The sequence below is a fragment of the Zonotrichia leucophrys genome, chromosome Z, assembly GCF_028769735.1.
Source record: "Zonotrichia leucophrys gambelii isolate GWCS_2022_RI chromosome Z, RI_Zleu_2.0, whole genome shotgun sequence".
Lineage (NCBI taxonomy): Eukaryota > Metazoa > Chordata > Aves > Passeriformes > Passerellidae > Zonotrichia > Zonotrichia leucophrys.
The window spans coordinates 39,473,885-39,486,306 of record NC_088200.1 but is presented as its reverse complement, the minus strand read 5'-3'; the positions used below and the strand labels follow the sequence as shown (position 1 = coordinate 39,486,306).

General features: G+C 37.1%; 1 protein-coding gene across 3 annotated transcripts; it reads right to left on the bottom strand.

Moving 5' to 3' along the window:
- Window positions 1-889: 889 nt before the first annotated feature.
- LOC135459607 (programmed cell death 1 ligand 1-like) lies at window positions 890-11,884 on the bottom strand. 3 transcript variants are annotated; one of them, XM_064735814.1, is made up of 9 exons: window positions 11,775-11,884; window positions 10,661-10,707; window positions 8,541-8,609; window positions 7,505-7,855; window positions 6,770-7,051; window positions 5,476-5,586; window positions 3,827-3,877; window positions 2,814-2,879; window positions 890-1,849 (listed from the first exon to the last, which is right to left on the bottom strand). In XM_064735814.1, the coding sequence occupies exons 1-9, from the start codon at window positions 11,882-11,884 to the stop codon at window positions 1,827-1,829; spliced, it is 1,110 nt and encodes a 369-aa protein (XP_064591884.1). In that variant the 3' UTR covers window positions 890-1,826. The 3 variants fall into 3 exon arrangements, with proteins under 3 accessions (XP_064591884.1, XP_064591882.1, XP_064591883.1); XM_064735812.1 differs by lacking the exon at window positions 11,775-11,884 and adding an exon at window positions 11,671-11,717; XM_064735813.1 differs by lacking the exons at window positions 890-1,849; window positions 11,775-11,884 and adding an exon at window positions 11,671-11,717 and having other exon boundaries at window positions 2,800-2,879.
- Window positions 11,885-12,422: the final 538 nt, after the last annotated feature.

The following is a 12,422-nucleotide window of genomic DNA, read 5'->3' as shown; positions in this document are numbered from 1 at the left end:
AGTTTGATAAAGACATTAACTTCAGTTCCATAACACTAATCAAGCACTGCTTTGCAAAGGCTTATAAGAACTAATAAGAGGAGACTTCTTCACTTTTACTGTAAAATGCACACAACTGTCCAGTCCCAAACAGGAAGTAGAAAGTGAAAAGGTTATCTTGTCTGGAAAGGGAATTATTTATGTGGTGATATGATTCTACATTTTTGTGCTGAGTCAGTACTTTGTCTACAAATGGCCCTGATATTTCAAAAACCTCTCTGTAGATAATTAAAATTTGGCCATCACCTTCAATGACACCTAGATTCAAAAAGCATGTTGGGAAGCAGGAGGAGATATTCAAGTTCACATGGTAACCTTGAAGAGTCAAATGGGAATAATCAGTATCAGAATACACAAGGTCTGCAATGAATCAGGGAAATGACTCTGTAGTAACTATTTTACTGAACTGTGGTTGACCAAGCCCATTATGATTCTGACAGACATTTCTCTATTCTACTAAAGAGGACAGCTTTCTCAGATTATTAAACACCACCTTGCATTAGCTACTTTGAATACTGCCAGCAGTGAAGCCCTGGCATTCACAAATGACGACTGTGTCCACATTCTTGGGACTGCACAATACATTATTTATTTTCAAATGAAAAATAAAATCTGAGTCCAATGAGATTCCAGTTCTCTGCCATCTGTTCTTTGTGGGAGCCATTAGAGGAAGGTCATGGCTGTAGACTCTCTCCTACACCTAAACCTTAGATAATGTTTTTTCTCAGAAATATGCAAATAGAGCTTACACTACTTGCAGACAGGTTAGGGAAAGCAGGAAAAACCACAAGAAAAGCAAAACATGCTTTATTAAAAAAATACAGTTGTGAGTACCATTGTAATACATTTTTTTCACCTGTGTATGATCCCCCCCACAAAAAGCTAAGCACTTAGCAAAATGCAGACAACAATAACTTGTGAAACGGGAACGAAGAACAGGTTTCTTCAGCATTTCTATGTAATCACATGTGCAGTTATTTCATGTCCTAGAAGTAAGTATGTTTTCCTTTTCCCATTCCCAAGAAAACAAAATTATAATCTAAAGCAAGGGCTGTTTTTCCTAAATGTCCAAAGAATTGTATTATCCCCAGACTGTAAATCAGAATACAGTGCACAGTAACCAAGTAGTGCCAGCAATATCATGAGGAAATTAAATGCCCACAATGCTTTTCAAAGAAAATATCAAAAAGCTTAGTATTATTTAATTTCCAAACCATAGTTACCAAGAATTTTAAATCATCTTTTTCAGGCTTAGCTGAGAGCATCTGGTATTTTAATAATGAAAATGCCCTGCATGTATGGCAATTTGTGTTGTTGCACCTTTTATGAGGATCAAAGTATTGAAAAGATTCTTTAAACTATGGAAAACCAGTTATGTGCAGGAAATTGTGAGCTCAGGTGAAGAAGGAAGAAAAAAGGTTCAGAAGATGATCTATCAAGAGCTAGCTATGAAATTCATGATGGTCATAGACCTAAAGTGCTTTACCTGAAAGATACATTTAATTAAATGAAATCTTTGAAACACACATTTGCCTAGAGAAGGTAGAAACTTTGATGTTTAAATAAATACCTCACTATCTAGTCACATATACAGAATCTATTCAATATTTTTTATGCTATAATAATTTTTTTAACTTTCTTAAATTTTTCCTGTGTTACAACAATATAGAAGATTGCCATCACACAATAAATACAAAAAAAATTATATCCCCTTCAATATATAGAACACAGAACATTTGAGCTGACAAATCTTCACAATAGAGGGAAAAAGTCTTCCTCTGTTCTCTCTAGGTCTTCTCGATTTGCATATCTGTAACAGGAAGAATTATATGAAAAAATTATCAAATTACAAAATGATGAACACTTCACAGTTTTGCACCCCTTTCCTAGAGTATGAAGGTACCAAAAAGTTTCCTTCATCTAAAATTAAATTAATTAAAAGATCAAACAGGAAAATATGATCATGGGAGTAAATAAAATGGTAGTTCAAACATACAACAGTGTGGGAAGTGCTCTTTAGCAAATACAGTGAGATTGCTGTTGCTCAGGTCCCCCTTTCTTTCAAAACCTTTTAAAATTCTTTTAAATACATTTAGTGCTCCCTCTGTCAGTATTCCCAGTGGCATATCCCCAGACCCTAACTCTTGTGCTTGGACATCTACACCTGCAGGACCAGCAGGCTTACCTGAAAGTTTACTGTAGTAAAGTGTAGCAGGGAGGGATTTGGGATGCAATTAATTGAAGTGCTTTAGAAGTCAGCAAGAAAGTGAGAGAAAAACTTCAATAATTTCACCCTCCTGTTCCACACCATAGGATGTTTCACAGATTTGAGATATTTGATTCATATATTTTCTTGCTTTGTTGAGAGCGAATCGCACAGCTTGAGACCTGCTCAAGTAGCTGTGACAGGTTCCTGTCCCCTCCTTCACTGCCACCACCCTTACAGATATGCACGAACAACTCTTTCTATAGCAAAAGTCCAAGCTGGGAAAAGCGACTGGTTTGGGGTTTTATATATCTCCACATCATATTTTCCTTCATATATCTTTCTATTTTAAAAACTAGATTCATTCTTTGATGTAACGAACAGTACACAATGAGTTATGATGGTGAGTTTGTAAGACACAGAATGCAAAGCTCTATTATCTCTTGAAGGCTCTGTCTGTTGAAACAAGAGGCTAAATAAACCAGTCCTTAATCAATGCTCCAGTGACCAGGATGGTTTATGCTGTGTAAAATTTGCTACTAATTTTTCCTTCATCATTTATACTTACATTTCAGCTCTCTGTCTTCAAAAAAAGCATCTCTGCAGTTGTGTGTATCCTTATCTTTTGCAAGTTCTGTAAGCAAAGGACATGTATATATGCAGCAGTGAGCATAGCTTAAACTTTTCCTATAGTGATAGATGTGTGTTAGAAACTGCCACCTCAGGCCACTCAGGATCTAGAGTGACTTGAATGTAGAGCAAGGGATGAGATTAGCAGTAAATGCTGTTTCTGTTTGAGCAAGTACTCTTCTGAGAGCTTTTCTTCAGAAAAATGCCAATAGCCAGCATGAACCAATTTTCACACAGCAATTTAATTTGTGGTGGTCTCCAAATACCCATACCACAACTTAAAAGTAAGTCAGCCAGTAACCATCTTGACAGGCAGCAAAAGGATTTTAATCTCTTCTCTCCTGCTGTAAATATTAAGTCTCTTTTCTTCATTTCCTTCAATAGCACCTGTCATGGTGGTGCTGGCCTTCCACTAAGCTTTGCTCATAGTAAATAGCATCAATATCAACACAGAAACTAAAGCTTCCCCGAGTTTCTCTCAAGGGGGCCAAACTCTCTGTCACGAATGTTGTGACAAACACCCCCAAACGCATGCTACGATACTGGAAAAAACAGAGGAATGTGCCAACACAGTTCAAATTGCAGCAAAAAGTCTGCACATCAGGATGTGATGCCATTCTGAGCTATTACGGTCCAGGGAGCCTGTCCCATCCTATTGCAGACTTTCCAAAACACAATATACTGCTCTGTCCTTTTCTTGTGCATATCAGGAGTGCATCAGTTCCTGGAACAAGTATGCTTTTCATTCCTTTTGAAAGGATGACACAGTCATGAAAAGCCATTCTTCAATTGTAATTTATAGTTGTTATGTAAATGAAATGTAGAAAGCATTATAGAATAGAATTTAAATCTCCATTTGGTTGTCACCATTACAAAGTTAATTCACAAGCAAGAGAATTTCTTATTTCCACAAGAATCACACTCTGCTAGATTTAGGTCGTATGTACATACTTGCTATTGATGGACTCGCCACAGGTGTTCTGTTGCCCTTATTTGCTCTAGCTGAAACAAAACAAAACAAAACAATTTAAAAACAACCCAAAATACTTGCCTTAGATCTATTGAGGAGATTAAACACATTGGTGGGAGGGGCACACATCACATAGCCCATTACATTACAAATGTAATAACAAATTACATTTGTTCTCAAAATACTAATTTTCTTCCAAAACTCTAAAATAAATTCTTCGGTACTCCAAATCTGTTGGTTTCCTTTCCAACCTCCTTTTCTTGTTTCTAAGCTGGAACTCCATTGATACTATGCACTAACATCACTGGAAAATACTTATTCAAATGGTTTCCCACTGCATCTTTTCACCCAGAATTTGAACATATCAGAAAACAGGGAACAGAAAGGCGATCATCTTCTCAGTGCTTTTTGAGGGGAAAAATGCTCACATTCTGGGAAGATTCTGTTCTGAAAGGATCACTTGTCCAGTAACCCGGGACAGCTTAGGATTCAAGATAAAAACTTATTGTCACTTACAGTGTAAACTTACAGCTTAGCTTTTGAATCAACTTGTAGTTTATCAAACACACACACACTCACACATGTATGTGTGTATAGATAGATATGAAAGCTAATGTGATGTGCATTATCACACACACACAAACAATAAATCTTAGTGAAGCAACCTAGGAAACTTCTGACCTTCAGTGAAATCCCCAGTGGGATTCTTTTGAGCAGTCAAGGATTTTGCTGTCCCTTCTTCCACTTGCATGTTCTCCTCCTATTCCTATTATGTTCTTAGGGCAAGTAAATTCTTATACTTGCAGGATTATCTGCAGCCCTCTTGCAGCCTGTTAGAATCACCTGCAAGCCTGGTAAGCTTATGAATACTTTTCTCAGGACTTTTCCATAGCCACCCCCCTCCCCCACCCCACCTATGAAAGAAAAATAAATTAACACTACTTCTTTCAGTTTAAGTAACAAGTTTAAAACTTTTTTTTCCTTTATTTTGGGTGGTAGCTATAGTCTTTTCATACTCAGACAACCTACAAATTATTTCTTCAAGTTTTTCTTTTGTTAGCTAGCAAGTGAAAACAAATTATTGCCAAACGCTTTAGCTTTTGTACATACTGTGATGCTGAAAATATCCAATCTTAATTCAGGAAGTGAACTGAGAAAGCTCAAAACTTATTAAGGTAATCAATGAAATATTCACTTTAAAAAACAGGTGCTCTCACAGTTCAGTGCAATTATCTATTTCAGAGAATGCAGAATAAGAACCACTAAAAAACCTCCAGTATCCTGCCTGCTATCAGCATTCTGGTCCCCAGTCAAAAAGGAAGACACAGAACAGGAGCCTTCAATTTCCAATAGGTAAAAAATAAGTGCTTTGATGATGAATAGATTAGACACTAATCTTACTGCTTACATCCTTACCTATAAGAAAGATTAACAAACATACATGGCTAAGTGGGGTTTGTGAGGGGTTGACAACCTGTTTCCCTCTGTCAACTTGCTAGTATCTACTCAAGCCCAGTAAAGAAAGAGAAATAAATTACATGGTAAAAAACCATCCCATTCCACTCAGTGAGGATGAATTAACAAAGCAGATTGATAATAACTGAGACACTAAAATAAATAATTTGCATACCTTTTCTTATGCAGAGCAGAAACAGAAGCACTGATCCAACAAAAGCAGTTGCAATGAGAGTTGCTCCAACAAAGCGTCTGCTCTTAGTCTGGAGAATGCCATCAGTTGAATCTTCAAGAAAAACAGGTGGGAGATAAGACATTACTTAATTGCATAGGATCCTCCCTTTGCCTTTCATTTTCATTGTATTATTTTTGCTATAGCAATTAAGACATAATAACAACTTTATAGATTGCATCTAAGGTCAGGTGTTAATGGTGTACATAACACATTTTTCAAATAAGGCGGGGGAAGATAGAACATATTAATATTTTTCTCTGTTCTCTGCATTCCATGCAATAGTGCCTTTGATCCCATCAGAATCCTGCTTGTCAGAGTGTTACAGCTGCCTTAGTTTCCCATCAGGATTACACAAAAAAGGTAATTGAGAAAGAGGACACAGCTCCTTTCATCTGGTAATGATTGCTCCAGATGGAAAGGGTAAGTGGTCTCCTTGAATCCCAGATATTTTTCTTGTTAAAATCAGACTTGCCCATCGAAAGAATTACTTGGTTTTCTCACTCTAAACATGGCTGTTTCAAACCCTTGTCGTGTCCAAAAAGCGTGACTGCACAGGTGTTCTTAAAACTAGACGGTGAACTGCATCAGGGAAATGACCTCAGTAACAGTCTGACAAAGAGAAATACTGGTTTTGAGTTGGATTGGGTCTCCTGTCTGGTTGAAAACATATCAGGCTACAATGCAGAAAAGAATAATCAAAAGCAAAAGCAGAAGAGGAGCTGCCCAGTTAAAAGGTTTAATTAGGAATTGTATTGGTCTTGTCCATTAGGAGTTTTCCTTTAATTCTGACCTTATGAGGGAAAAAAAATCTGTATACAAGTACTTAAATTTAAATATGCTCAAAGCAAAGGCTGTAGTGGCAGGAAAAGACCATATTGTTTATGTGACAGTAATCATCAACAAACTAGAATAATCTTGGAAGATGGAAGGATTTAATTTTCAGATGCTGAGTTACATGTCTTCCAAATAATGGAACTTTTAAAAGATTTAGACTCAATTTCCAGATACCTGCAGGTCACACAAAATTCCTGTCTTTAAATTCTGACCATACATGCATGATGAACATGTCAGTATGGTGAAAGTATACATTAATAACAAAACTTAATGACACAGGTATTTCTGTCTAGCCTCTTCAAAATTTGGAAAAAGAAACAAATCATAGCTAATTCGACTAGGACAAAATTACATTAGCACCTTGAAGTGTATTACCATAAATGAAATTCAGAAGTGTTACCTGCTAGGTGTAAAATGGCAGTTGTATTTTCTTGCAGCTCTTTATTCCAGAATATACAGTAAAAAATGTCATCAATTCCACTTTTGATTGTGAGGGTACTTGTCACACGGTACAACTGGTCATATGCAGTTTCAAATTTTGTGTTTGCCTTATAAGTCAAATCTTCGTAGTTTCTATTTTGCCATATCACTTCAGCTGCTGGGTATCCTTCTGACTGACATGTCAACTTCCATTCGTTGTGTCCTGTGCTCTCCACTCCTTGGTTTATAATTCTGTAAGGAGCTAAACAATTGGGGAAAAAAATCATTACCAATAGGAAGCTAGAAGAACAGCCAGTATTAAAGGAAAGACACCTTTTTCCCCAGCCCCCAGGGTCAAGTTTCAGCTTGGATTTTGACAGGAAAGGTAAGTAACACTATTGAGTCTGTAACTGGAGGTACAGGATTTATTACAAATTTGATGTGGTTTAGAAAGCTCATTAGGCTTTATGGTCTTTGTACTCTACACATGATTTGCAACCTGATTCCTTACATGTCATGGCAGGTTTAAAGGACAGAGCACAGATTCAACCTAAACAGAAGCCTAAGTTACACAGCTGTGCAAGCACCATCAGATAGCCCCCGTCTCCAATTAGGTTTCTTTTAAGTGCTAATCCAGATATATCTTACGTCAGGATCTCCTCTGAAATCTTTTAAGAGTATCACAATATTGAACCTCTGATAGCAGCATACACACCCTTAACTTTCAGGTGGATTGTCTTGTAGTCAGCTCCCCCATAGGCAACAACACAGCGGTAAATTCCTGCATCTCTGAGCTTCACGTTAGTGATCTGAAGGACAGACTGTCCCAAGTTCAGATTCTCTTTCAACAATTTTATTCTTCCCTTAAAGTCATTGTGCTGATTTTTGAGGTCTTCCTCTCCTTTGCGAAGTACATAAACCTGCTTCAACTCATCTTTCTTATCCCAGCTGACACTTAAATCTCTAAACTCTAACTTCCCATTCACTGGAAATGTGCATTCCATGGTCACATTGTTCCCACGTTCCACAATGCAGAGTGACTGAGGAGCTTCAACTGTGAATAAAGCTGAAAAACAAAATTTGGAAGAAAACTTAGTTTTTAAATAATACACCTAATCTTTAAAGTCATGTCTTACCATATCCATAGGAAATTTTAAGGACCAAAGTACATTCTCTGTTCTGAAAAGTTAAACATTTTGGTATGTAGTTGTCCAAGTATGTGATAAAACACAAGACCTCTGCTGTATACACACACAATGGGCACTCACATCTGCAGACACCTGCTTTGTGTACACACACAGTGTGATGCTGTACTAAAAACAGTGAACTGTATATGCACAGCCATCAGCTGTTGCTTTGAGAAAACTCTGTTGTGGTAACAGGCAAGTGTTAGCACTGGGAATGTTCTTTTTATATAAATGCCAATTGTTTTTTACGCACAATGTTAAAGAATACACAACATTTCCCAGGTCTGATAGAGTCTAGAAAACCTTTGGTGTAATGCTAATGGTACCTTGTTTAAAAAGGTGCCTCTGCTGGAACACTGACAGGGATTTTAACCTGGCCCCATATCAAAATACATGCATCTGGTTTAATGTAAAGCTATGCTTCGGCCTTTTCACTTAAAACATTAAGGGAAAAAAACTCAAATGCTAGCAGCTGAAGGAAAACTGGAGAAATTAACATTTCTGTGCTTATACATGGAAAGAAAACACACCAAAATTGTTCTACTGCTTTTTACGGTTTCTTACCATTTAGGAAATGCCAGTAGAATAAAAATACATACAAAAACAAAGGCCTTCCCATGATGCAGATGGAACCTAAACCAATAAAAAAATAAGACAAATATAAATAAATACTCATTTTCTGAGTTGCACTGTCAAATACACTTCATAGCAATCCACACAAAGAATTGGACAGGAGACACTGGATCCCACCCTATTTAAGAACAGAATGAAACTACACCCAGTAGATAATCAGGCAGAAATCTTCCTGAATGGGTGGGTCCAGGAAAAACATCTTACTTTATTTGCTTTAAACATCTGTTCTTGACAGATGGCTAAATAAATCCTTTATCATTATCTGTTGATAAGTGAATAAGTACTCACAAATACCCAGTTGTAGCCTAACTATAACAGGGAATGTTGCTCCCATTAGGAGAATGAAAGAATTTTCTATACTGTCAGTGCAGGAAATAGAACTTGGTTCTTCCCCACCTGTTCATTTTATTTTAACATACTGTGAATACACCCTGCTTATTTTACCCTGGTCCCACAGTACATACCAGAAGGCTCACAAAGTTACATATATTGTGAAAACAATTCATGAGGTGGTTCATTTCATAACATGTATTTACGCATTAACAACTATGAATCAACCGTTCACACAGTAGTGCCTTTGTAAAACAGTGACAAAGCCAGTCAATCAACAAGCAGAATCTATTGCATTGAATTTCTGCTGCTTTACATCTGAATACAAAAGTCATTTCCCTTTTCTGTCAGAAGTTTTTCCCCTCTTTACTGATATAGGCTTTATAGTCCTACACAACATTTTAACATTTTAAAATGCTTATTAATATCGACTCATACATTTAATCTTAACACACCCACTGCTTTTGGCAAGTCTGTATTTTAAGCCATAAACGCAGAAAATGGTCATTTTTCTCTAAATAAAGTTCTAATTTTGGACCCACAAACATCCACCAAAATAAGGAAGGATTGCCTTTAGCTATTTTCTAGTGGTAGTTTCAGAATCTGTATAAGAAATTAGACAACTGTAACACTCATGACACTTCCTAACTGATGAAACTCTATCTTGACTGCCATTCTTCACAATTTTTATGTTTCATCCTTCCTTCTCTGATTGTCAACTTTACGATGACAGTGAAAAAACAGTTTTGTCTTGAATTCATAAGACACATGTGCCCTTACTGTGCTGTGGCTTAAGGGAACTAGACTCCTTCTAACAATTTGATTCAAGTTACTTCTTTTCCTCAGAGTGCTGCTGCCTGATCCCAATCCCAACAGCTGATTTGCAGCAAGCAATGCATATGGAGCTGAGAAAGGAAGGCAATCCATTACATTGTTAACAATGTAAGCATAGTCTAAAAATAGGCACAGGAAAAATTCAAAGAAGACTCTCAGGGTGCAAGATCTGATTAACTGATAAATCCTAGGCTTCAAAAAGTAGTTAGGTACCAGCCTTACTCCTTAGCCACAAGTGATGTCCTTGAAAGCACTAGAAAATTGCAGCCCAATCCCGTGGGTCCCCAAGAGTTTCTCTGAATGTCTATGCATCAGTATGCCTCCATCATGATTCCCCTGCTAGAGTAACAAGCACTCCAGACCACCAACTAAGCTCCAATGTAAAGCTTCTCCAACGAGATAGAGGTATACCCATCACACAAAACTACCATAATCACCCTTACTCTGGAGACAAGCCTACCACTGAGACTGACTGGGTATTGTGCACTCCCCCTATCAGAAGGACCAGAGTTGCAGCACACTCAGACTCAAAATACTTTCTTTTTTTTTTTGTTTTAAAGTAGTGGCTGTAGACTGCTCATAACAAAGCAGACTGCTTGAACTGGTACACTGCTTGGAACAAACAGTATGTGCTCTACAGTCAGGAAAGATACCCATACTCCTGCCTGCAACCCCTATCCACCTTTTTAACAGGAAAACTAAGTATTGGCATGATGTCCAGGAGGGGTGCTCTGATCAACTCCTGGAAGACAGACAGCAAGTTAGCTTTTATAGTCACAATACCCATGTTTATGTCCTACAATTGCTGACACTTATTAGAATGCCTTCTCCCACTGTAGAGGAAAACAAGCTTTACAATACACAAAACAAGTATGACTATTACTTACAAATTTCCTCAAGACTGAGAAAGTTTGCAGCTGTATTCAATTTTTCACTTTCACAGGGAAAAAAATGCAGGTCCAGGTCAAATCCAGGTGCACATGCAAAAAGAAAACCACTTCAATAACCATTATAGAACCTTCTCTTGTTTTACCCTGAGCAGAAGAATCTTCTGGATAGTTTGAGATCTTGACATCAATCAAAGTCCTTTACTAAAGCTTCTATTTTTCTTACAGTACCTACCACAGTGTCTTTTCTGTCCTCCTGCCAGCTTCCAACATCTGTGGAAGTTTTTTAAAAGCAAATTATATTCTAAACTGTACAAATTGCTCCTCAGTACTGCTGCTGCACGTTTCTGCCACAATCAAATGAAAAGGACAGGAAAAACCAGAACTATCTGTCAAAAGACTCCATGTGACAACTTAAATGTTGATGTAAGTACACCTACTTCTTTAGGAAACTTCCCCATTATTGGAAAGTTCCCCAGCAGGGAAAATTCTGTATTGCTAACTGTGGTTCACTGTAACCAAACAGACAAATGCTGCAAAAATTTGAACATAAAATGCCATGGGCATTTTAAAAACACATAATCTAATCAAAGCTATGTGTAAGCACTAGTCCTTGGAATACCAATTGCAGGTGGTCATCCATCTACACATACTCAGGGTCCCTAGATTATAAATCTCAAGCCACACCAAAAAGCTGCTAACAACTAGAATTTTCCTCACAATTTTCTCATGTCCGTAAAGGTCATAGGAATAGAAATAACATAGGAATAACAGGAAAAGCATTTCCTACCCTCCTCGTGCAAAGACAGATATTCTCTTCCCAAGATTTGGGCACAGTGAAGGCCACTTGCCTTGCTACTGTGTAGTGAAAAAAGAGTTCTTAATCCTATGTACTACGCTAGCAAAATTTAGAGAGTACTGTCTTTTTCATTTTCTTGATTCTAGAAGTCCTTTAAGAATACAGAACCTCCCTCCCCACTCAAGCATTAGAAGCAAAAGGATGAACTCACATTAACTTGTAGACTGTAGAGGGAGAACCGAGTCAACAGCACAAAATACAACTCTAACCATATGTTTCAGTGTAAATTCCTTCTCTTAAGTTGTCTTCACACACATCAGAAAAAGGTTGCAATCCTCAGAGTTAAAATACTGTAAAATGAACGCTCTAAAAATTTTCACTGTTTTCTTCTTTCCACTTGACAGCCTGCTCACAGTATCTGTCATGGAAGAAAAAAAACGTAATGTACAAAACTGATAAGGTTCATGGTTTTACTTGATGTGTGAGATGAATGTGGAAACCGTGGTATATAAAATAGCTGAATGTAACATTTAGGTTGCAACAACCTGAAACTACTTTAGGAGATTGAGGAGGTGGATATTCTCAGTAGGTGAGACCGATAAATGTTAATTTCCACTGGTTTTTTTGCTGCTGTTAAAAACAGGCTAAATTATATTGAATCAGTAAAGGAAAAAAAAAAAAAAAAAAAAGGTGTAACAGAAAGAAACTGAAACACATTTATTAGATACCGTGAGATCACAGAAGCCACCTTTCAATGTAGTGACCTTTCAATGTCAGGAAATTCAGGAAATTAGTTACTGCTTTTTCACTGCTTACCTTGAAGTCACAGGGTTGCATTTTTCATGTAAAATTTTAGCAGCAAATAAAGGACCAGGACAGGTGGTGTTTTGTTTTGTTAAGTTTCTTTTTGTTCTTATTGTTTATTTTTGTTGTTTATACACATATACTCCTATATATATATAC

Excerpts from the sequence above, each read along its gene's own strand:
- LOC135459607 (XM_064735814.1), bottom strand. The coding sequence starts at position 11,884 with ATGACAGATACTGTGAGCAGGCTGTCAAGTGGAAAGAAGAAAACAGTG. Across the intron at positions 8,610-10,660 it reads TCTCAGTCTTGAGGAAATTT|GTTCCATCTGCATCATGGGA; the intron begins GTAAGTAATAGT and ends TTATTGGTTTAG. Across the intron at positions 7,856-8,540 it reads CTACTGGCATTTCCTAAATG|CTTTATTCACAGTTGAAGCT; the intron begins GTAAGAAACCGT and ends TTTGTTTTTCAG.